Raw genomic sequence first — 25,890 nt, 5'->3', positions numbered from 1 at the left:
TTTTTTTTAGTTTACAAAATCGCCATTTTAAAAAAAAAAAAACCAATACATATGTTAAGTATGTGCTTCGTATAAATACCAAGTAAACCCACAAATAATATTCAGAACAATACTGTGCCATGTTGAGAAAATAAAACAGTTTAAAAATAAGCTATTTTGTATGCACATGTTGGTTGTCATTTGTAGTTTAATCGAACAAAAAAAAACTTGCCGTTGATTTTGTTGTTTTTTCAGGGAAATTTTAATCTTTATTATTTAAGCAATTTAAATTTTTATCTACACATAATGGGGAGTTTTTGTTTGTGTGTGTGTTTTACTAAATTTTCTGAAAATGTTGTTTCAAAAAAGGAAAACTTATAATTTAAGCATATAAATGTTATTAGTATATATTTTTGTTTTTGTTTTTTTCTTTTTTTGTTTATTTTAGAGGTTTTACTAAATAATTATTATTTTATATTTTTTGTTTTGAAATATTTAAAAAACATGTTTATTATTTTTTTTCTTTTGCTAATACTTGGTTTTTTCTTTTCAATTTATCAACTAATTTTTCAATTTTAATTTTGGGTTTTTCTTTTTCTTTTGTTTTGTGGTTGAGAAAATAATTTTTTTTGTTTGTATCATTAAAGTGCATAAAATATTTGAGTTTTGTTTTTAAATTTATTATTAAAGAAGGAGCTCTACTCCTTGTATTATTAATTAAAATGAATTTTTTTTTTATTTGCTTCTTCTATTTTGTATATTCTTCTTTTGTTTTTGTTTTGTTTTTTATTTTCTTGTCTAAAAAAAGCTTATGCTGTGTAGGTTTTTCATTTAATATTTTTTGTTTTTGTTTTTCAGTAGTACTATTACAATTATTTAACATTTAAGCAATATTTCTTTAAATTTTTTTTAAAACGTATTCTAGTTTTCAAAAATATTCATAATTTTTTTAAAGATATTTCATTTTGTTATTCAATCTGGTTTTTTAAAAATTTCTACAAATACATTTAAGTATATAGTGTGGTTTTGCATAGTGTGTGTATAATAATAATGAAATAGTAATGTTTTCTTTAAGATAAATATTAATAGATTTTTATTATTAATTTTTTTTTTTTTAGTTTTTTATTTTTTTTATATTTTGAATTTACGCATAAAATGTATGCAAGTTTTTTTTTATTTTCTTATGTTTTTTTTTCAATGTTTAATAAAAAAATACTTGACCTGGTTTTTGTCTTTTACGTTCTTCTAATTTGCGATTGATTTCTTGTTGACGCTCAATTTTACTTAAAGCTCGAGCTACATAAAGGTACTTGTCACCCAATTGTTTGCCATTCAAAGCTATAACAGCTGCCAGAGCTGATTGGGGATTTTCAAATGCAACAAAGCCAAAACGTTTAGAGCGTCCTTCTTCGTCAGTCATGATCTGAAAAAAGATCGATATTAAAAGTTAAAATTTAATTCATATTATCATAAAAAATTATAAACATAATTATCAATATAAATTGGTTCCTTTTTGATAAATTAAACAAATTTTTGGGCACAATTGATTTTTGATTATGACTGATGTGTTTGCTTTGGAAACAATTACGCAGCCTGTTCTCATCAAATCCACTACGTAAGATTTTTTTTTAAAAAGACTAATTATTTGTCATTTGATTAAAAATATTGGTATATTTTTTAAAAAATTTCAAGAAAAGTTTAAAATAAAAAAAAATTTGGAAAAAATAAAATGGCTAAATCTTCCGGCTAGATTAAATCTAGCCATTTTTTATGGCTAAATTAAAATAAAATAGCTATATCTAGCCGGAAAATGGCTAAATTGGCAACCTTGGATTCTAAGAGTACGATCGCATCAAAAAATAATATCCTGTTTAATTTTGGATAAGCTTACATTATTAATATTTAAAAACTATAATCGGCTGTGTCGAATCTTATTATATACCCTTCATAAAAAAACTGTTAAAACAAATGTTGGTGAAATAATTTGAGGGAGAAAAAAAGGTGAACATATAGATGGTAGTCGCGATTTATTGCTTATAATGGGTCCTCCAATAAGGACTTTGACAGTTGATAGCGGCCATATTATTGAAGCTACTTCTGTCGAATTGACAGGATGGATATAGAGTTCAACAACCCGTGCAAATTGTTGAAAAGGGTGTTCTCTTTGGTCAACGTTCCGTGCACATAACCCATTTTACGTTGATCCCCATTTCTGGATGAATGAGTACGTCAACAAACAAAATTGTCGAATTTGGGACGGTAGCAATCCACATGAGACCAATGCTTCCGGAACAAGTCACTGTTTGGAGTGGATTTTAGGCTGGCGGAGTCAGCGGTCCATATTTCTTGGAAAACGACAACAGGTCATCACCGACATCCGCGAGCCCTATAGATTAACTTATTTTGACCTGAGTTGGATGATATGGACATCAACGACATGTGGTTTCAACAGGACAGCGCTACATGTCACACAGCTCATGTGTTCTTTAATACATTTTTTATACAAGAGCCCAATGCCTTTAAACAGGCAGAAGTTCTGGACAGTTGAGTGGATTTGTCTCCTGTGGTACAAAATTGACATTATTGTTTGAATACCAAAGGCATTTTTCCATAATTGCATGATTGCAAATTGAGCCAGAAATATGAAGGCCAGAAATAATTGCCAAGAAACTTCTTGGGGAATTTTGTTTGTTTTTGTCCGGTTCAAGAAGAATTTCTTGAACATTACCTCGTCCATCAGCCACATAAAAATCTAGACCCGGATGTTGTGAAAAGTCATCAAGTCATCAAGTTTTTCGTTCTCGAACTTTATACAACTTCAACCCAGCATTAGTAATGGCTAAACGCACAAAAGAATCAGAGCATTTAACTTTATGAGCTGCTTTTCTGCTCTTCGAAAGTGTTGTTAGAATTTGTTTGCCTTAATATCTGTTAGGTAATTTTTTTTCCTGATCCAGTTTTTCTTTAAATATTAAAGTCTTTCTTATACTGTTTAATGGTATTTGAAACAGTGTAATAATGAACCTTCAGTTCTTTTGGTATTTTTTAAAAAGTTCATATTGTATTTTTTCCCCTGTCCATTTTGACCGAAATAACAGTTGATTAAAAATAATTTGTTGGATCAAGGTTTTGGCGGAATAGTGTGTTTAATTTTTTTTTTGACCACTCTTTATAAAGTTTTTACAAAATTTATTAATTGAAATTATAACATTTTCCATCTGCAAATATGCATAAGATCGCATCAAAAAATAATATCCTTTTTAATTTTGTCTGTGCTTACATTCAGCCCAATTATGAATAAAAAACTCCCCGGGAGTTTGTTCCCAGGGAGTTTTTTCCCATTGAATTTGAATAGGAAAAATGCGAAAAGGGAAAAAACTCTCGGGGAATTTTTATTCATAATTGGACTGATTTTTAATATTTAACAAGTTAGAAATAATTGTCGGTCAAGGCTTACACTAGTAAATGTGGAAAAACATTTTTTTTTGATAATTTAATAATTAATTTTCGTGAGTGATTTTTGGAAATGTGCCTTATATGGGAGCTATGTGCAATTATGGACCGATCGCCATGAAGTTATGTCGTGTGATTTATGTCAATATGAAACTTAATTCAGTTGAATTCTATGTGATACCACCATTTTTATGAGATTTATGCTCCTTTGTATGCCTTATATGGGAGCTATGACTAATTATGGACCGATCATCTTAAGATTAGGTGACATAACTTCCCTATATATAAAACTTAATTGGAGCGAAACTTGTTATGAAACAATTATGAATAAAAAACTCCCCGGGAGTTTGTTCCCAGGGAGTTTTTTCCCATTGAATTTGAATAGGAAAAATGCGAAAAGGGAAAAAACTCTCGGGGAATTTTTATTCATAATTGGACTGATTTTTAATATTTAACAAGTTAGAAATAATTGTCGGTCAAGGCTTACACTAGTAAATGTGGAAAAACATTTTTTTTTGATAATTTAATAATTAATTTTCGTGAGTGATTTTTGGAAATGTGCCTTATATGGGAGCTATGTGCAATTATGGACCGATCGCCATGAAGTTATGTCGTGTGATTTATGTCAATATGAAACTTAATTCAGTTGAATTCTATGTGATACCACCATTTTTATGAGATTTATGCTCCTTTGTATGCCTTATATGGGAGCTATGACTAATTATGGACCGATCATCTTAAGATTAGGTGACATAACTTCCCTATATATAAAACTTAATTGGAGCGAAACTTGTGTAGATACCTACATATATAAATTAAATATTTAGGACCGATTAAGTCCTATTTTGAGAGGACTTTTGTATGAGAGTTAGGTGAAATAATGGACCGATTTTATCCAGCATGTTGTGACCTGTACATTGCGCACAAGGTTTACATGGACAACCAGCCAGACGGACGGACATCTTTTAGTCGACTCAGAAAGTGATTCGATCGGTATACATTCTTTAAGATGGGTGTTAGATTAATACAAATTTTATGAAATTATTTTTAAAATTGTCTACAGGTCATTCAAAAGTTACATGGATTGTGATTCTGAGTCTTTTAAAATTTTGGTACATATGTAGTTAGGTTTCCAGGCAGCCACGAAATGAAGAAAATAAGAGCAGCTCACGTGGGTCCAAGCAATGCTCCCTTTGTGTTAAATATGTAGTTACAAAATCAACTTTGAAATTATTTGCCGCCAAAGTTTAAAAATTGCAAAAATAGGAAAATACTTATAAATTCATAATTTCTACAATTATCATATTAAACCTATGAGAAGAATAGCATCATAACATTTATAAGTGCCTAAATATGATGTTAATTCAATAATACATATTGTATTGTATAAGAAGTTGAATTAATAAATAAAAAATATTGACTGCGCTCTTTTCCTGTTATTTCTACTAAATTTCTAATTGAATATAATTGTAATACTAATAATTATAAGAGTTTACAAAATCAAAAATTTGTAAATATGATTAAAACATATTAATATATATTTTGTGTAAGCTATTACTATTTACACAGTTATATGAGTTCAAGGTTTTTATTGCCCATCTAATATTTCTAGTAAAGCTTTAAATTAAAAAAAAAAAAATAGATGAAAAATCCTATACGACGTACAATCACCCTGCTTGCGCTTACAGGTTTTCAAAAACCCAAGAAGATAGAAAAACGAAAAAGAGCAAAATATTAGTGTGAGGGTTGTTTAGTTAGTAAGTGTTTATTGTAGTTGTAGTTTTGTTGCAGGCAGAACAGGGGTTACATACACACATCTGTATGTACATACATATATTTTTTACTCGCTTATTTAGTTGAAAGAAAGTAACCCCCAACCTCAACCCCCATTGACAACATAATGATTGAGCTTTGAATTTTATACTCGTATTATTACAATACAGTGTTGTGTGTTGGAGAAAATATTATAGGATTTTTATAGAAAAATTGCTAATTGCAGTTGGAAACAAGGAAATGTCAACTACGCATAAGCATAGAGACAAAGAGAAAAAATAAGGGAGATAAATGTTTTCTGTGTGTGTTCTATGTTCTTTTTTTGTTTTTTGCCTTTTTTGTAATAATCATGAATATAGTGGAATTGTATAACATGTGAATTGTGAAAGAAATTGATGTAAATGGAAAAAGCAGAGAAGGAGGTGAGTGAACACATGTTTATGTAGTAGATGATTTAGAACATTTAGAAGAAAGGAAAATCAAAAAGAAATAAAAACTTCAATTCGAAATTAAATATTTCAGGAATCATTTTAATTTTGCAGGCACATTTTTAAGAAAATATGTACTTAAAAATGTCCTCCATATAAAATGATTTTGAGTTAATAACTTAGCATTCTAACTGATCCTTTGATTTTCGATCAATTCTAGAAAAACTTTATCCAATACTTAATTGCATTTGTAAATCAATTATTCCAAACATGTCTTACCTTATGACTGGTAATACGACCGAATGGTTCAAACATTTCTCGCATATGTTGTTCCGAGAAGTCCTCATTGAAATTCTTCACATACAAATTCCTAAATTGCGTAGCCTTCTCCTGTTCTCTGTCACGTCGTGGTATATACTTGACGACATGAACCTTTTGATTGTTACACAACATTCCATTCACCTTCTCGATGGCCACGCGAGCAGCATCCTCAGTATCAAAGTGTACGAAACCATAACCGCGTGAATTGCCGTGCTCATCCTTGGCCACGTTACAGTTTAGTATATTGCCGAATACCGAAAAAGTATCGTACATGGCCTTGTTATCAATTGATCGTTCCAGATTCTTTATGTAGATCTTGCCACCATCGGGAGAGTTGGTGCTCGATGCACTGCCCGATGAAGTGCTGCCAGCTGAAAGGTGTGGAGAAATAGATGTTATATTACCAGTACCCAGTCCCATGGGAGCATGGGGAGTACGATTAAGATGGCTGCCAGCTAAATGATGGTTATTATTACCAGCTGCACCATGATGGCCCGTATGAGCAGTCAAGTGATGTCCCAGTGGCCCGGCACCACCAGTATGGGCTGCCGCATGATGTAGCTGAGCTGCCTGTTGGCCAGCGTGATGAGCGGCGGCTAGAGGATGACCGGCAGCAGCTGCTAAGGAGGCGTGATGATTTAGAGCCGATTGCTGTTGATGGTAATGATGGCTGGCAGCAGCCGGATTGCCACGGAACGTCATTGAGTTGACAAACATAATCGGCAGATTTCGGTTGTTGTGGTGGTGTGTGCTATTTGAACGCGTTAATTTATTTATATTATGATTCGGATGAAGTTTATTAATATAAATTGAATTGTTATTTAAGCCGAGAATTTTGACGGTTTTTATTTTTAAATAATGACAAAAATTTTAAATGTATTTTAACTTTTCTTTTTGTTTTTTCTTAGCTGGTAGTGTGTAAAAAAAGAAAAAATCCACCTGTATTTAACGTTTGCTGCACTTTTCTGCTTTTTTTCTTTTCTTTCGATACGTTTCCTGTTTGGAAGCAAAAAAGAAACTATTTTTTTTTATTTCTCTTAAAATTCTTAATTGCTCTTCGCTGTTTCTCTTCAATATTTTGTGGTTCTCTCTTGCTTTTATTTTTTCCAATTATCACACAAAATTGGCTTTCACTTTTTTTTTCTTCTCGATTACTTTTTGCAATGTATAAAATTAATTTTTTCTGCTTTTATTATAAGTTATTGTATTAATTTTATTATAAAACTAATATATATTTGTTGTATTATAGATTAATATAAAATATTAACTAATTTGTGATTTTTTTATAAATTTTTTACACAAAAATTACAAGCGCAGCTAAAAAGTGCAGCAGACGAAAAAATTCTTTTTTTTTTGTTATCCTTTATCTGCTTTGTTTCGCTCTTCCAATAAAAAGATGCCACATTGTTGTTGTTGTGGCAACTAGAAGAATAGAGATAATGAAATGCTGCCAGATTGTTCAACTTACTCCGGCTCATCTGGTTCACGTTAAACACAATACACACCGTGCATTTCTAATGGAACTGATTGGTTTAAAGACCCCCAATTCGTATAGTGCGAAAAACCCAATATAAAAAATTGGTTTGCTCATTTCTGCAGCTTACGATGTGGGCATCTCAGTGGCATCGGCTCACAGTGTTGCCATTAATATGTACCTTATCGCAATAATATGGCAATATCATTAAAAACTGTTTTGTAACTGGCAATGCTATTTTAATAAACATCAAGTTCAAAAAAACCGTCTTTTTTTTGTCAGATTTTATTAAATTCAATTAATAAATCTTCGCAGAATCTTACTTTGACATAACAGAAAATGTTTAAAATAATAATTATATGAACTTAAGGTATTTTTTATAAAAATGTTTATATTTTTATTTCAATATATTTCGCTACATCAATGTGTAGCATCTTCAATAAAAAAATGATTCCTACAGACACTACACATTGATGTAGCGAAATATTAAAATAAAAAAAGAAATCAAATAATTATTATTTTAAAGTGTAATAATATGTCTAAATAAGGTAAAATTAGTATTAAACCAGTTCTCACAAGATTTTGTTTTATGCCAACCCCTGATCCATTTCACTGAAAGCGCGGCCCACATTTGGTTCATATTTTTATATACCAAACACAAAAAACAACAAATTCTGCGGTTCTAATTAATATTGAGAAATAACACATTAAAATTCATAAAAGTAAACTAATACATATTGAGAAAAAACAAATTGAAAATGAAAAATCGAAATTAATATTGAGAAAATACAAATTGGAGATAAGAAATCAATTCAATATTGAGAAAATAAAAATTGCAACTCAGAAAAGCAAGCTAATATTCAAAAAAATGTAAATTGAAATAAAGAAATCCAAATTAATATTAAGAAAATATGAATTATAAGACAGAATATCAAATTAATAATTTAGATTTCTCAATTTCAATACGATTTTCTCAATAAAAATTTGGAAAAGCATGTTTCCTTCTTAATTGCCTATTAAAGCCGATTTAAATGGTATCAACACATTATAAATTGAATAATTATTTCCGAGAATTTTTCTTTGATTTGGTTCTCGATATTTAAATAGTTGATCTGACAACAAATTTAAAGCCGCCACCAAAAGTTTACGCCGTCAGACGTCGCCGTAAAACTTGATCGGCACAGGTGTGTCATTGTGTACAAGAAGCAGTGTTGCCACAAAATTAATTGCAAATTACACATGTCTTATTCCAAAATTACAAATTAGAAGAAAAATTATACATGCTTCATAATAATTTTTTAAATAATCTAACTTTTGATAGTAAGTAGAATTGTTAATGAAATGAACGTAGTCATCTATAATTTATAACAACAAATAAAATCCAATCCGCTTGCAAAATAGTTATCAATGTCAAAATCACTTGTCACAATAATCCAAGGTTGTCAACCGATACTACTAAGCTATCGTTACCCTTAAAATACCATTTCAGCTATCGTTACCACTAAGCTATTGACATCGAAATAACCATACTTTACTTTAAAATTAATAATTTAGATCTATGAAAATAAAAATTTTGGATTTTAATAAGAGTTTGTTGAAATCTTTAGAATTTAAACCATCTATGTAAGCTTATCATTAATTTTAGTAAATTTTAATATTATTTTAAGTCTGGCTGAAATTAACGTTATAAATTAAATATCGTTACCGTTAAATACCGTTACAGAAATAAGTTAAATTTAAACACAATATGGTTAATTACACATGAATAGACAACATTGACAAGAACTCGTATAAAGAATGTGAATGGCAATAACTGTGATATATTTTTCTGTTGGCAATGCCATTATATTTTTATAAACATGTCTTGTTGTTTACGATCTATAACAGTGATGTTCAAAAATAAAAATGAAGATGTATTGGTGAGAGAGCTACCCAGCAAACATAATGTCAAACATTTAAAATAAGAACAAAATAATGAAAGTTTAGATTTAGAATTTTTGTCACATATAACCAATTTATTTAATGAATGTAATTTAAATTTTAAGGAAAAGAAAAAATATGCATTATACGGCCTAAATTCTATTTAATTTTGTATTTATTTTTGACTTTGTTATTATGTGTTCAATTGCAATTGAAACGCTTGTGTTTGCTATGCTTCGTCCAAAAACAACCAACAACAATGCTTAGTAAATGTCTGAAAAAAATGACGATAGTCCGTCGCATGTGTTTTCATCGAGAGCTAAACGATGAATGAACAAAAGTTTTTAAAAGAGCGTAACAAATGTGTGTAAATTTTTCAAACAATTGTTGTATGGCGTGAACATTACTGATCTATAATAAAAGTAGTTGTATTTGTTAAATGTTAATAATTATTAATTTGTGAAATATGTTGGAGGATTCTATCACATCTAGTCCATCCAAATCCAATAAATCAATACATGAAGCAAGACTTAAAAGGAAAAACAAGCGAAAAAAGGCTGATGAAATTTTGCAGATAAACAGTGATCAAGAACAGATTGTGGGTCTTCATAGAATTATAGATTACTTTTACAAAGATTCCGATGGCGAACATTCGGAAAATGAAGCTACAAATTCAACATTTTTGGTGACGAAACCTCCAGCGATAATCCGAAATTATAAACCATTTGAAATGGAAAAATCTCTGGCGATAGCTGATCATATATCATCAAATCAAGTCAAACAAAATAAACCAAATTTGTGGCCAGAAACACAAGGATTTTTTACTTGTAAAACTTTAACTGAATTAGAATTGGCAAGAGAGCAGCAAACTAAAGATTTAAATGAAAATTATAAACAAAACTCCTCCTTTACTATAACCGAATCTGAAATGATTAGCTGTTGCCACAATGCAGAAAACCTATTACAGCATACTACTTCAAAGGAAATAGATAAAGCAAATTCCATTGCTGAGGAATTATCACCCAAGAAAAATGATGATATGTCTTTAGTTAATTCTATATTGGAGGACTTCTCTCAATCTCCTTTAAGTAAAGAACAAATTATAATAAATACCTCTTATCAGTATACACCAGAATTTCGCCTGCGTAGACGTCCAGAGAAAACTTACAGTCGCAAGTTTTTAAATACTACCAAAACAAATCTTAACACACGGTTTGAAGATCTACCTTCAGCAGTCTCATACGATGATGATCATAGCAATTGTTCTTCATTATCCGTACAAGAAGATTTAACGTTTGACGAATTGTCAAACAACAACGACACAACGCCAACAAGCGCAAACAACACACAACGTTTATGTGAAAATCTTTTAAATTTAAGTGTATATTTTACACAAAATAATCAAAGTTTTTCTGATGATCAACAAGATACAAATTTATTTTCGGATAAAATGTCAGATCTTGTTAAAGATATCCTCACTTTACGTTCTATATGTCCTAACAATATACGTTATGATTCGTATGATTCAATTGAGGATTTTCATGGATTTCCTAGTCATAGTAATGCTAATGAGAGAGATGTCATCGATATAGAAAATGCTGAATTAGATAGCAGGCATACAACTTTAAATATAACACATGATTTGAACATACCTTTAAATGAAGAAGGTATTTATTTTTTCCATCTATATTTTGGTTTCAACTAAGTATATGTGATATTTATACCCTTCATCATGAATAGTAAGGGTATATAAAAGATTGTCATTCCGTTTTTAATATCGGAGTCGATTTAGCAATGTCCGTCTGTATATTGAAATCTACTTTACGTAGCCCCTAATTAACATCAATATATCCGGTATAGACACGGTTCGGTTGCTATTTAAAATCGACGTATATAATGGACCTACTGGGTCAAAAACGGGATAATATTTTTAAGCCCAAATTTATTTTTTTCACCAAAAAAATTTTTTGTCATACATTTTTTTTTCACTTATTAATTAAATTTTTTTTTTAAATTAAAAAAAATTTAAAAAATTTTGAAAAAAAATTAAAAATTTTTAATTTTTTTACTAATAAAATATTTAAAATAAAATATTCACAACAGCCGAATATAGCTCTCTTACTTGTATTTGTTGTAACCAAGTGTAATTTTCCATTTTTTTTTTAAATTTTTTTTCACAAAACTATAATAGGGTAAACGCTCCTATAGTCGGCATGACCCAGTAGTCGGCATTTTTGACTTAAAAGCTTAATAAATAAGAATAACGATAATTTTATACAAAAGTAAGATTTAACTTTAATTAAACATACACTCATTTATCTTTATGTAATGTTTAAATTTGGGTGAGATGAGTATTTTCATCTATTTTTGTCCTCATTAAGTGACCATCTTTCAACTGGTGCGGAAGTGCCTGTTTTTTAAGAAATTTTTTAGTGGCAAGGCCAACTAAAACAAGTTAGTAACCATATCAATTTAAGTAATATTTGTACCAGAGTGGTGTTAACAGATAAAACTTTGTTTAAATATTACCTACAATGTGAAAGTTTTCACAAAAAATATTTTTTTTGGTTATTTTAATTGATGCCGTCATTAGGAACAAAAATTACTATGATTTTCAATAGTCGGCATAGTGATGCCGACTTCAGGAAAATTGCTAAATTTTTGTATTGTATTACTCATCTCTCTTGGCAATAGATTTGGAGAAAATGAGTTTGAAATGAGTTTACCCAATAGTCGGCACAGTTTTAATTGAGCATTTTAAGAACTGCCGAGTATAGGAGACCAAGCATCCTGAACTCGGCAGCAGCTTTTTATTTGACTGGAGATCGTTAAACAGAGTAATATTTAGAGATTCAGTAGGTATTATTAATTCTAACATCTCAGAATTCCAAATATGGACACTCCAGAAAAAAAAACCCATGCACCAATATCCTGAAAAAGCCTTAAAATATTTTCTATGCGAGAGAAGGCCCGATTTCTGTATTAGGTGCCAGTAAACAATATGGAGTTCCGCGTTCAAAAATATAGGACAAATTATACGGTTCCGAAGGTCCTATGAGAATGGGGCCGCAAACAGTGTTATCTAATTCCAAAGAAAGTGAGGATTAACTTAACACGGTTCAATCAATCGTGAAGAGCAGCAAACCACACCATTTGTATATGATCTACCCGGAAAGAAATGGTATAAAGGGTTTTTTAACTGTTCTCTCTAAAATAATCATGTAAGGTACCTTAATAAACAGGCTCTTTACTAAATCAGTTGGAGTTATTAGTAGGTGATCGGCCTGAAAATGAGAAAAGAAACGGATTTGGATCTAGCTTTTGAAATAGTCAACCGACTAGCTCCTAATATGAGCGTAGAATTGATTCCGATGACATTATCGAAGAGAACAATAACTTAAAAATAAATTATCAAACTATTGAAATTGTGAGTAATCTTACCATAGAGGCAGGCACGTTCATAATTAACAAGGAAAAGTTGAAAATATGGTAGTATCGCCAACTTTAGCTGCAGAAAATCACAATGAAACGTTGAAACCTGTTCACTACTCATCTCCAACTTTATCAAATAATTATTCAAATACTTGGTTTCAGCCTTTTAACTGTTCAAGTCCAATCCCAACAAGTTGTAGTTGTACATTTAAAATTTTTTCAAATTTTTTTAATAATATTATGGTCACTGGGATATTGTATATGATTGCGGTAACCATAATATGTTTACGTTTACCATTAACATGATTGTAAATAAATATATATTTATGGCAATCATTTTCATGATAATGATTTATCATAATATGTTGATCTCAGAATATGATAACCATAATCCTAGAACAATACAATATGTTGAAGTATTACATCATAAACATGGTTGCCACAAACACATAAATATTTACTACAATCATATGTATATATGATTGCTACAATGATGTGAATGGTAACTTAAACATAAAATAAACATAAATGGTTACCGCAAACATATACATAATTACAGTGACCATAATAGAAAAATAAAATAAACCAAAACAAATTAAAAAAGGAAGATAAAACGAGTTAGGGGCACATGTGAAGAGGATTTGGACACAGATCCTGAGGATGATGGTCTAAAAACGTAGGATATGATATTTGCCCACAGTGGTTTCACCTCAAATGCACTAATTTATGTTTTTTATTAGTATTTATTTAAATGGCTGATATTTTAAATAAAAAATAACTTGAATTCTTTTAAGATTTTATTCTTTTCTTAATAAAAAATGCTATGCCGACAATTGGGTCACAAATTGCCGACATTAGGATCAAGGGTGCCGACTTCGGGCACAAATCGTGTTTTTTCAAAAAAACGTTAATTGCTCAAATTTAATAAAAACTGCTTGAAAAGAATTAATTGAGTCTAAAACTATACAAATTACTAAACAACAATAACCCATTTACATCCCAATACCATGTTCGCACTCATAATGGTATCACTTTAAAAACTGAAAAAAAGTTAAACTGCCGACTACTGGTGCATTCACCCTATAATGGTTTTTAATTACTGAACAGTTTAATTAAAAACAAGTAAGAGAGCTATATTCGGCTGTGCCGAATCTTTTTAAATATTTTTAGTTTAACAAAATTTAACATTTTTTTTTTCGAAATTGTTTTTTAAAAAAGTCTTTCCAATTTTTTTTGCTTAAAAAGGTTTTTTCCAAATTTTTTCTTTAATTTTTAATTTTTTTGAAAAAAAAAATTCGGATTAAAAAATATTTTTCCCGATTTTGACCCATTGTAGGTCCAACTTACTATAGCTTTATATATATCGTTACAATGGACTTTGAAATATCTATCATTAGATATCCATATTTTCTATATTAATAACTTAGTAATCCAGATATAGATCAAAAATAGGCCAAAAACCGAGGATGTCCTGGTTTTTTCCTTATATCTCAGCCATTTGTGGGCCGATTTTGTTGATTTTAAATAGCAACCGAGCAGGAAGAATTCCCAATATATTGCTGTATGAATCATTTACATACATATGTAAGTTATTTGGGGGCTACGGAATGTTGATTTCAACATACAGACGGACATGGCTATATCGACTTCGCTATCTATAACGATCTATATACTTTGTGGGGTCGTAAATGTAGAAATTACAAACGGAATGACAAACTTATATATACTCTAGCCACTCATGGTGTAGGGTATAATTATGTAGATTTCTTTAACAATTCGTGATATTTTAGAAAATGCCTCTTTCGAAGATTGGAATGAAGACGATTGTCATGGTGTATTTGCCAATATTAATACTGAAAATATTTTACAAGAAGAAAATATTCAAAATCAAAATAAGAAACTGGAAAATTTTGTGGAATTAGCTGAGGATAAATTGCCAAAGAATCCTGATCTCACCTCTAACAACTTAGTTGGTTTAAAAACCGCATCTTCAAAACCAATTAAAGTGTCAAGAGAAGCACATATAATGGCTGCTAAAATATTAAGTAAACTTCCCGATATACCAGCGTTCGAAAAAAATACGGACGTTAATGACTGTGATACTGGAAATATTATACGAGGTAATTTTAAAGTAAATTGAAATTTTAATGAAATTAAAACTCTTCATTATTATGTAGATGTAAATATTTTTGAAAATGTCGAAGATTATGAATGGGAGGATGACTGTGATTTATTTCTAAATTTTCAAACACCCATTACCTCAAAAGGAAAACATGCAACTGAGGAGCATGAGCAACAACATAAAACAAATGAACTACAAATTCCTCAGCAAGTACTAGTAGTTCCTAGTACATCGAAAATGGCTGCACAAGGATTCAAAACTGCGGGTGGGAAAAATGTGCATATATCTAAAAAAGCCCTAGATTCCGTCGAAAAACTACTAAAGGAATTCACAAGCGATGATAAGGATTACAGCAAATGCGAGGAAGACTTGAAAGAAATAAAATGTAAAGTTTATGCAAAAACGCATAAATTTGAAGCCAAACAACAATCGTGTCAGAGCGATATAAAAGAAATTATTAACAGAGAAAATGGGGAGCCAATAATCGTTTCAAATATAGGATTTCAGACAGCCAAAGGTAGAAATATTACAATTTCAGAAAAAGCTCAGCAAAGTGTGAAAAGCATTTTAAAAGAATTTAGTGTGGAACAGGGGCAGAGTTTTGAAAATTCTTTGGAAATTATGAAACAAAACATAAATAAGAAAAATAATGAATGTAAGCATTCAATACCAGCAGCTAATGTTTCTAAAGCTGGCAAAAATGTTGAATTTTCTAAAGAACAACAAGTTGAAACTCCACATAGTTCAACGAATTTACCCCAAATTAACAGCTCTAAATTATTGGAAAACAATATGGGTTTTCAAACGGCCAATGGCAAAAAGCTTAAAGTATCCACTAAGGCACAACAAAATGTGGACAAGATGTTAAAAGAATTCTTTGATGATAGTAAAAAGGATTTTTTAAGCGATTTAAAATCTATTAAGAATGATGTAAATAAGAAAAATGATAAATATAAAATGGCAGTTAAAAATACAAATATAGTTGATAGCAGTCATTACATAGAAAAGGACGAAAGCTTAACTGACATAATGTTAAGTGAATGGCCGTTAGCAACACAACATGAAACTGCTGCAAAGGAAGGAACCAAAAATAATGAAGAAATCCGGGAAAAACCTATAGAAAATAAAGTTGTAAATATGGGCTTTAAAACTGCCAATGGCAGAAATGTTTCAATATCAGCCAAAGCTCAACAAACAGTTGCGAAACTTCTGCAAGAGTTCAACACTGATTTAGATATTAATAAAAAGTATGAAAATGATTTAATAGAAATGAAAACAAAAATTGAAATAAAAAATAAAGAACTTAAGCACAATGATAGCAGTAGTATTAATACAAAATCTAGTCAAGTAAATAATGATAAAGCCGATACAACATTAAGTGAGTGGCCTATAAATCCAGCCAATGTTATGCAACAAAATATTACACCCAAACCAATGATGGGTAAACGAAAACAATCTACAAATAATAATGATATAGCAACTCCCGAGGCCAGCACATCACCGCCTGCAAAAGTCTTAAAAAGAAGTTTATATAATTCAAAATCATTGTTTGCCGAACAGTCACTTCAATCGCCAGTGACTTCATCGGCAATATCAAGAAAAAATCTTTTATCTTTAACAAAAAGACGTAACAGTAAAAGAAGCTCCACAGTAGCCGTACTAAATGAGGAGATTCCTAAAATAAATAAAGAAAAATATGATTTAAGTGCGGCTGTAGAAACTCCTATTAAATCATCAGTTTCATTAAGAGCCAATGTACAAACTCCAGTTACTCCAAATTTAAGAGACTTCATTTCAAATGCTCCTCTAACATCAACTCCTCGTATAAATGCTCTTTCTAACTCACCAGAAACCATTAAGGATACAGATTTTACACCAATAACCTGGCAACACAATAATAATTCCATCACCAATAAGTCTACAAACAACTCGAATCACACTACTAAACTTTCTGATACCTCATCATTAAATATTACTGTAAACTCCTCTAATCCCACAGCCAAGGAACGTATAGGTCGTTTAAAAATGTACGGTAAAGCGCCTGCTGTTTCACCTATTCTTATTGAAACTCATCATAACTGTCGGCCATCTGGATTAAGACGTACTCGTAGCATGCTCAAGAAAACAGAAAAATAATTCGCTTATTATTTGTTTATAGAAAGAAAACAATAGAAACTTTTCCTAAATTAATCTTACTGTTATAGTATAATACATTTGTGACAAGAGGGTTATAACTCAAAATTAGTTTTTGTTCAGTGTATATACCAGGTTTTATTTACTATTTTTTTAAAGAATAACAAAATCACATCAAACATTTCCAGTCATTTCACTTGAAACTACGTTTGTTTTTAGTTATAACCCTATTATCGCAAATAAGCAATATGGCTTTGTACATACACAAAAGTCTATAATATATTTATTAAATATACATACAAAGTACGTATCATTTGTGTACACGTTCTACGTTACTATTTGTATTTTCATTTTGTTTTGTTTTATTTTTTACTTTTCTGTTTTGTCTAGTTGTTTTATTTAATCTACGAGTATAATTAACTTCATGTTTTGTATAAAACTCTTGCAATTCAGTAACAATACAATTGTTTTCAATAACACACTTCTAGATAAATTTTTTATTAGCAGACAAAATTTGGTAAATAACAACAGGGTAAGTTGAGTTAATAAATTGCTTTGAAAAAATTCAAAAAATAATTTAATATTTTAATAAATATCAAACGTAATTAAACGTAAATTTACAAAATTATTCTAAAGTTTAACCAGTGATATTAGTGCATTTAAGTAAATTAAATTATCACATATCTATGTCAAAAGTTTGAAAATCTGTTATTTTTTCAATTTTGTTGTTGTTGTAACGGTCGTCGAAAGTTCTTCCCTGGGGAAAAAAATTCCGGTTGATACAGCTGTCGCTGATTTGACAATATTTTGCCGAAAAAGACTCAGGGTCATTCCGGAGCGAAGATCAAATTGTCGTGGAACCTTTATATTTTCTCGTTAAGTACAATTTGTAAGTTTGGTGTCGATTATTATATATTTGTACAACTGGTTGTAACGTTTAAAATGTTCGCACACCAAAAGTTCCAAACACAAATAAGTTTCATTTAGTATAGTCAGAAATCGCACTATTGAATTGCGGAGAGATCTGCTCACATTTGAAGCTTGCTTCCATACCTTCTAAAATATATCTTAGCTTAGTAGGGAAATACGCCAAGTCCACTTTTAATAAAAATTTTGATTTGAATACAAAATGTTAAAATAAGTAAGAATACACTGTTTGCTTAAAAAAGTTTGCAATTATTTCGTTTTTTGTGTTATGCAAAAGCGCTAAGTCCATTATTTTTTAAAAAATGCAAAATTTATTAACTCAATCAAATGTAACTCATTATAACTACGTTATTTATTTTATTATTAAATATATAATAGCGTCGGAAGTTTTTATTGTGTGTAATGGCATAATCTTTAGTTTATCATTATTGATCTCGACTACTGAAACAAAAAATTAACAGAGTTAAATCAATAAAAATAAAAAAAAAATCCCAAAAAGGATTTACAAGTCGCCTACGCAATTCTTTTAAACTTTATTTATAATTAAAAAAAAATAAAAAAAACCGAAAAAGTGTGTTAGTTAAAAAGAAATAGATTTTAAAGCACAATATTACCTTTTTATTACTTTTTTAGAATAAATAAACTTTTTGGATTTAATTCCATTTTTAATTTCTTTCCTACATAAAAACCATAATTTTGATTTCTAATTTGCAAAATGAGGTATTCACACGGTCTTCTATTAGTCATATTGTCATAATGTCCTATTATATTATAATATTTGTTATTGTGTTTTGAACAAAAAAAAGTTTTATTTTATGACAAAACAATAAACATAGCTCAAATCATAGACAATATCTAGATAGGTAACTGAGAGCCAAAAACCTAACTCTGTTGTCAAAAACCTAATTCATGAGAATGTATTGCATGTATTTTGTTATTGTATCACCCGTATGTGTGAAAAGAGAGTAATTTTTCAATATATATTACTCTCTCCTTCCGTTCTATGTGTTTATTCTATGGCTCAAATAGTCTTATTAGTTTAGAACTTTTTTGTTTGAAACACAACAAAAATTTGATTAAACTATCATAATATATTAGGACATTATGACAATATGACCAAATAGTAGACCGTGTGAATACCCCAATTTGGGTAACCTTAAATATTGATATTAAAATTTTATCGTTATTATAATGACATCCTAAATGATCCAAATTTGACCTTTTTGAATATTTAAGAGTCTAAATTTATGCAATTATTTAACATCTTTTACGAAATATTGTCAAATGCTAAAATTGTCTATAAATAAATATTTTTAAAAATGTTATTAGCATTTTTCAGAAAAAAAATTTCAAATAAGCATTACATAGTATTTCGTTAAAACCGGTGACCATCTTTAAAAAATTTAAAAACCAAAATAATAAAAGATTTTAGTGCTGGATTGAAATTAGTTTTCAAATGAGGGTGGTCTTGGTTGCTATCGCCCCGCGAGACAGGAAGGGAATACTATTCTATTTTCGTATGAATCTAATTAATTTAATAGGCAGGAGTGAAATAGGCTATAACCCAAGTATAACACAAATATTACAGTAAAGTTTGGCTGTGGAAATATTTGCAACAGTGAACTAAATGATAACTTTGAGGGATCACTGCCAACAACTTCTATTATGCTGCAGTGAGGCAATGTACCTGCATTTACGAAAACACGCACTATAACTAGAATCGGATGCAGATCCATTTTACACAATGTTATGTATCCATACACTGAGGAAAATATGCCATTAGTTTGGAGATTCCAGCACGACCATGACCACAAACACACCACTAGGTTTGTAACCGAGTAGTTACAATGCAATGGGTGTGTTGTGGCTTAATTGGTTAGCGCGTTTGATCATTAAGCAGGATATGGTATATGCGGCCTGGGTTCGATTCCCAGCCGCTGCCAATTAGTTTATTAATAACTAATATTTATTACGATCTCCTTCGGTGGTATAACATTGAAACGCCACCGAAGTAAAATAAATATTGTTGGCTTGAATTATGAGCCATCTTACCAACTGAGGCGCTGCAACCTGCACTAATAATAAACATAACGCGCAATTGCAGCCTTTTCTTCTACAATCTATCCCCTTTCCAAGGAAAGTAACACAATTTATATATAGGCATATTAATTGCCTGAAGTGGCTGCACAATCGGCAAATTTTAATCCCATAAAAAACCTAAGATCGCAAAATATGGACACAAAAGATATGACTAATCATTAATTGGTTGAATGAATTGTCGATAATAAAAAACGGGATATCCAACAAAATACTAAAAGAATTAGAACATTTTTGCTAAAAATAACCCTAAGTTTCTTTTTTCTCTCGAATATCATTTCTTCATTAAGATCTTAAGGGGTATCACAATGGATCCTATGGGTCTCCGAGTGGAAGTGTACTTCTATAGTACACACCTCTTCAAATCTATCTGTCATTATTTGGTCAATACCATAATAATACATTTTAGTTTATTTTCTATTTTGGGAATTTACTGAATTATAGTTCTAATTTTTCTTTTAATATAAATAAATTAAAGTAAAGCAGCAACAACGTCATAACTCAAAATCCGTGTTTTTTTAACTGCCGTTCTATAGTCTTTCATATAGTTTTATCAGTTTTCAAAAAAGTCAATTATTTTTTGTGTGAGTGTGCTTTTTGTTGTAAACATTAAAATTAAAATTCATGTTTTTTAGTATAAATCAGGTTTTATTTCTGAAATCGCATGATTTGTTGAAAATTTATTTAAGAAATAGTAAAATGTCAAAACATTCAAAGCCGTTTTTTTCGAAACGACTTTTTTAAATTATGACGTTGTTGCAGCAAATGAGCGATATATTAATGAAATACTAAAAAAAATAAAAATTTCTTAAGAATTTTTTCATCACTATATTAAAATTCAAAATTTTAATTTTAATTTCTGTAGAATTAATAAGAAACTTAATACAACTATGTGTTTCATTTGTATTTCCGTTTCACTTGTCAATCTTTTTTTTTTAGTTGTAACAAATAGTGGCAACACTGTGAGCCGATGCCACTGCGCTGCAAAACCATTTCTTTTTATTGGGTTTTTTCGTAGTTTTAAACAAATACGTATTAAAACTTAATATATTGTAGACAATTGTTTGTTAGAACCAAAAAAACGAAAAAAACTAATCATCTGTTTGACTTGTATAAATTCGCCTTGGGTTTTTCGCACTATGCGAAATGGGGGGTCTTCAAACCAATCAGAAATACACGGTGAGTGTGTGTGTATTGTGTTTGATGTGAGCCAGATCAGCCGGAGTATAAAGTTTAACAATCTGGCATTGTTTTACTATCTCAAACTATTGTGGAATTTTGTTTTTGTACCATTCATCGTTTGTCGATAGTTGTTGTGTTTTTAACAATAAATTTTGTGCATCTATTAAGTTCAATAATAATCAGTAAACTGAATTTATTGCAGTATTACACATGGAACAAATTAATTGTGATATATAAAACTATAAAAGTGAATTCTAATTTTTTACATCAATTAAAATTAAAGAAAATCCAATTGGAACAACAAAAAACTAAAATAGCTGACGAAGTCTATAATATATGTAAGTGTAAAACGGAAAAAGGGGGGTGGAAGTGATGCATATATACAACAAAAATAAATACACAATAAACTTCAAGAAACTTGTTTTAAACTCATGCAATAGAGACGATAAAAGAATCAAAGTTAAAGAGAGATTGACTTTAATTGCGATTTCTTCAATTATGTTTTAAATTTAAATTTATAGAAAAAACCGATGCACCTCAACTTTCTAAAGTGTTGTTTTTGTTGGCTTTATATATCAAATTATTTATAATCAATTTCTGTGTTTATATTATTACATAATTTTATTATTTATGTGACATCTTTCTCATCATTTGTATTTACATACTTTGTTGTTGTGTGCATGTGTGTATCTATGCAGTTCATTATATGATAGTGGTGGTGTTTTAATACTGACATACATAAATAAATATTTCTCAATTGCAATTCTTTAGTATGTCATTAAAGCAAATATAAAACAATATGTATATTCGTTTCGATTTTAAACGTACTCCACCTACGCTATAACTTATTTTTTTTCTTCTAATTACATTTTTTGAAAAGATTTTTCTTTTTTACAATAACATAACAAATAAGCTACTTTACACTATTGGCCGATTCACAAGGTAATCCTATCATATAGTATGAAATTACATATTCGTCACCTCCAAAACTTTTGTGAAAGTCCATAAAGTGTGAATTTGGGTTGACTGCCGTTACCGTTGTGATTACCATTATCGCTAAATAACTTTTACACTTTTTAAGCCGGTAAATTTGAAAAGCTAGCTTTAAAATACAAATTTAAAATATTTATAGGTAACAGAATTTAATTTATTTTTTCAAAATTGTTTTTGAAAATTTTTAAAAAAAAATTTTTTATTTGTTTTTTTAAATTTTTAAAATTTTTAAAAAAATTTATTAGCAAAAAAAAATAAACTAATTTTTTTTGGTAAAAAAAATTTTTTTTTTCCTATTTTGACCCATTTTATGTCCAAATTACTATAGCCTTTTATACGTCGTTGCAATGGACTTTGAAATATCTATCATTAGATATCAATATTGTCAAATATGTACCTTGTAAATTAAAAACTTCAAATATTTTTTTGTTTGTATGTATAGTTAATTGTTTTTTTTTATTCATATGCGCGGGGAGAAAATTTTAATAACTTGTACAATTTTCATGCGATTTGAAAAATTAAAACCTTTTTTTGTTAAGAATTATTTATACATTAGTATAAATTTTTATAAGCTTTCATATCAAAATAATCAATAAAAAGCTACTAAAATTAAAAAAGTTGATAGATTATTTTTTTTTTAGATATTCTTAACAAAAACAATACTTACAACTTTCAAATGTATCAAAAAATTCACGTCATTTTAAAGCGTAACATGTTTTCTTTCCAAACCTGTTAAAAAATTAAAATCGCACAAAAACTGACTGACTTACGACACAATTTGTAATGTACTCAACCTATAACCCACGTTAGCCCGTTTTCCAAGTAGCGCCGTGTTATTTATAGATAACGGTACAGGTATTTAGAGGTATGCCGTTTTTACGAATATAGCGGTAACGGTAATTGCATTTATTTGGATAACAGTATCTTAGACGTAACTATAATTGATCTGAAAATGTATTTTAGGGGTAACGGTAGCCGCAGCGAAATTTGATCGGGCCCAGGTCTATGACTACCGTTACAACTTGAATTCCAGCTGAAATGCTTATCGCTATATGAGAGACTGACATAATTACAATACAATGGAAACTTTTCCAAATATTTAATTAAATCACAATCCAAAAAACTTAATTTGCATTTTTTAGTACATACTTTATTAATATGTAGTTAATTTATTAACAAACAAAAAAAACAACTAAATTCTGAAAATATAAAATAAACTAAAAATTATTTATTATTATGGTATTGATTCAATACTATTGACAAAACAATGGAAACTGGCCCTTTTGGTGAATCAGTACTTTGTTGGATATTTCTAGTTTTTATTACTGCATCACAGCTACAATGCATTGAACCAATTATAGATTCAATCGTATGCTTTGAAATATTTGGCCTTTCCCAAAACCGCATCTGATAAAGCTTCCTTCGTGGTATATTTTTTAGTTCGCCGGAGTGCAATCGCAAAATATTGCACTCCGGCTAAGAGTTCGATAACTCATTTTCAATTTTGGATTATTATTAGAACCACCCAGGGAGTCAATTTTGAAATTATCTTCTGCTGTTAAATAATCTTGGTGAAAAATTTTAAAAAAATCTCAGTCATTATTGGATATTTCCTAATTTTATTATTCGTTTTCAACTGTCCTTCATAAATTTTATATCTCATTAATTGTTTATATGTACAAATTGCGAATTACATATACATATATTTTTTAATTTTTTTTCAGATAAGCTCATGCATTTATTAATATTTAAACTTCAAATAAATGTTTTAATATCATACACTTTATATAAATATTTATGGTTAGTTGTGGTATTTAAAGCTCAGCTTCATGATTAGGTCATACATATATACTTTCATTTTGTTTATGTATGTATACATATTTTTTACATTTATCGTTTTGCAAATGTAGCAAAGCGTAAAATTTTTTAGTTATTTTTGTTTGCACGATTTAATTATTGCCATTATTGTTTATGAATTTATGATAAGAAATTTTTACTCATGTATATAATATATATGGGCATTTCCACCGAAGTATATATGGGCATTTCCACCCAGACCCAAACAAAAAAAGTTAACAAGCTGCATTTTCTTTTAGGAGATGGAAAATTCCTTTTTAAACTCGGAAATTTTACGTTTGCAATATATTACCTCCTTTTCACTTCTCATTTTTCTTAATAAGAGAAATTTTTTGTAGAACTTGAAGAGCTAACATTAGTAAATAGCTACCGAGCGAAGCCGGGTCAGCTAATTTCAGATAAATATTAAAAGTTAATTAAATTAAAGAGTTCAAGGCTTTCCTTAGTTGCAATGTTAAGATATCGGACTACAAAGTTCAAGTTCTCGTTTTGGTCAGTTGTGTTTTATTTCTATGAAGATGCAATTTCACTCTTACTTCAACCCTTACTGCTACAACAACAATTAACGTAAAATAAATGCAAAAGACAACAATTAACGTAAAATAAATGCAAAAGAGCAAACAATTAACAATTAAACAGGGAACGTAATCGAAAAAGTTATTTTATAACAGTTATTTTGTGACTTTAAAAATAAAAATCCATCTAAAACATTTATTCAACTTAAAAATAAAAGTTCGCTTGAAACTCTTAAATATAGTTTTATATAGCCGTCATAAAAAAACTCATTTCAGGATTTTTATTTTTTTTTTCTCGTCAGAAAATAAAACTCATTTTATGTAAAGCACCTTGCATTGTAATTGAATAAATTTTCATTAAAATAAAAAGAAATGGGATTTTAATTTGCTACTGTTTGATTCCTATTATTAAATTGTTGTTTTTTATCAGATAGACTCAATAAAGATACTGAAAAAAGTTGAAAATAAACGAAAAGAGTTTATTTTCTGACGGAAAAAATAAAACTCCTCAAATGAGTTTTTTTAATACTCTTTTTTTTAAGAATTTCATGCGAACTTTTATTTTTACGTTGAAAAATAACTGTTAACTGTGGAGTTGATATCATTTTTTTAATATCACCAAGAGCCCGTCAATACGAATCTAACATTTTATATACCAATACTCCTCCCTACAACAAATACAACTATACAAAAACAACAGGCATTTTGTGTTTGTTAAAAACCCCAACTGGCAAAAAATTATGAAAGAAGAATTCAAAAATAACAAAGACTCTTTCTAACGAGTACACCTTATTAAATACACCTTGATTTTAATGATATTTTAAGATAACGTCACGCCAGACAAACAAACATTTATTCTCATTATCTCTACGCTGACGATCGCAAGTGCTTGAAATTTTGTATTTTAACACAAGTTAATAAAATAGACTAATTATAAAAAAATACGGTTTTAAAAAGTTTATAGTAACATCACGCCACATTGTGAGTATTTTCCTTGCTTAATGTTATGTTTATTTTAAATTTGCATTCAATTATCGGTTTTGCAGATGGAATCATCGATTGAAAGTAAAATTTACTCAAAGCGCTATAGGCAAAAATTAAAATCGGATCCGCATAGGCTGGAAATAAGCCGTGAAAAGGCAAGAGAAAGAGCATTGAGGTACAGAAAAAAATTGTTGAAAATAAAAGAACAAAACCATAACATAAAGGAAGTAAATGAACAAACCCGTAACATGGAGAAAATTAAAGAAAAAAACCGTAAAAGGCAAGAAAAATATCGTCTAA

General features: G+C 29.3%; 2 protein-coding genes across 2 annotated transcripts; one reads left to right on the top strand and one right to left on the bottom strand.

The window, feature by feature from the left end:
- Positions 1 to 217: 217 nt before the first annotated feature.
- On the bottom strand, positions 218 to 7,333 carry LOC135962555 (polyadenylate-binding protein). The gene is made up of 2 exons (XM_065514579.1): positions 5,913 to 7,333; positions 218 to 1,402 (listed from the first exon to the last, which is right to left on the bottom strand). The coding sequence occupies exons 1-2, from the start codon at positions 6,669 to 6,671 to the stop codon at positions 1,181 to 1,183; spliced, it is 981 nt and encodes a 326-aa protein (XP_065370651.1). The 5' UTR covers positions 6,672 to 7,333; the 3' UTR covers positions 218 to 1,180.
- Positions 7,334 to 9,351: 2,018 nt separating this feature from the next.
- LOC135960786 (uncharacterized) lies at positions 9,352 to 17,516 on the top strand. Its single transcript, XM_065512172.1, has 3 exons — positions 9,352 to 11,015; positions 14,571 to 14,900; positions 14,958 to 17,516. Exons 1-3 carry the CDS (start codon positions 9,815 to 9,817, stop codon positions 17,036 to 17,038), a joined length of 3,612 nt encoding a protein of 1,203 aa, XP_065368244.1. The 5' UTR covers positions 9,352 to 9,814; the 3' UTR covers positions 17,039 to 17,516.
- The last annotated feature ends 8,374 nt before the right edge of the window (positions 17,517 to 25,890 follow it).

Source organism: Calliphora vicina, chromosome 5 (genome assembly GCF_958450345.1).
Source record: "Calliphora vicina chromosome 5, idCalVici1.1, whole genome shotgun sequence".
Lineage (NCBI taxonomy): Eukaryota > Metazoa > Arthropoda > Insecta > Diptera > Calliphoridae > Calliphora > Calliphora vicina.
The sequence above is the reverse complement of the archived record's forward strand: the minus strand, read 5'-3'. Positions and strand labels throughout refer to the sequence as shown.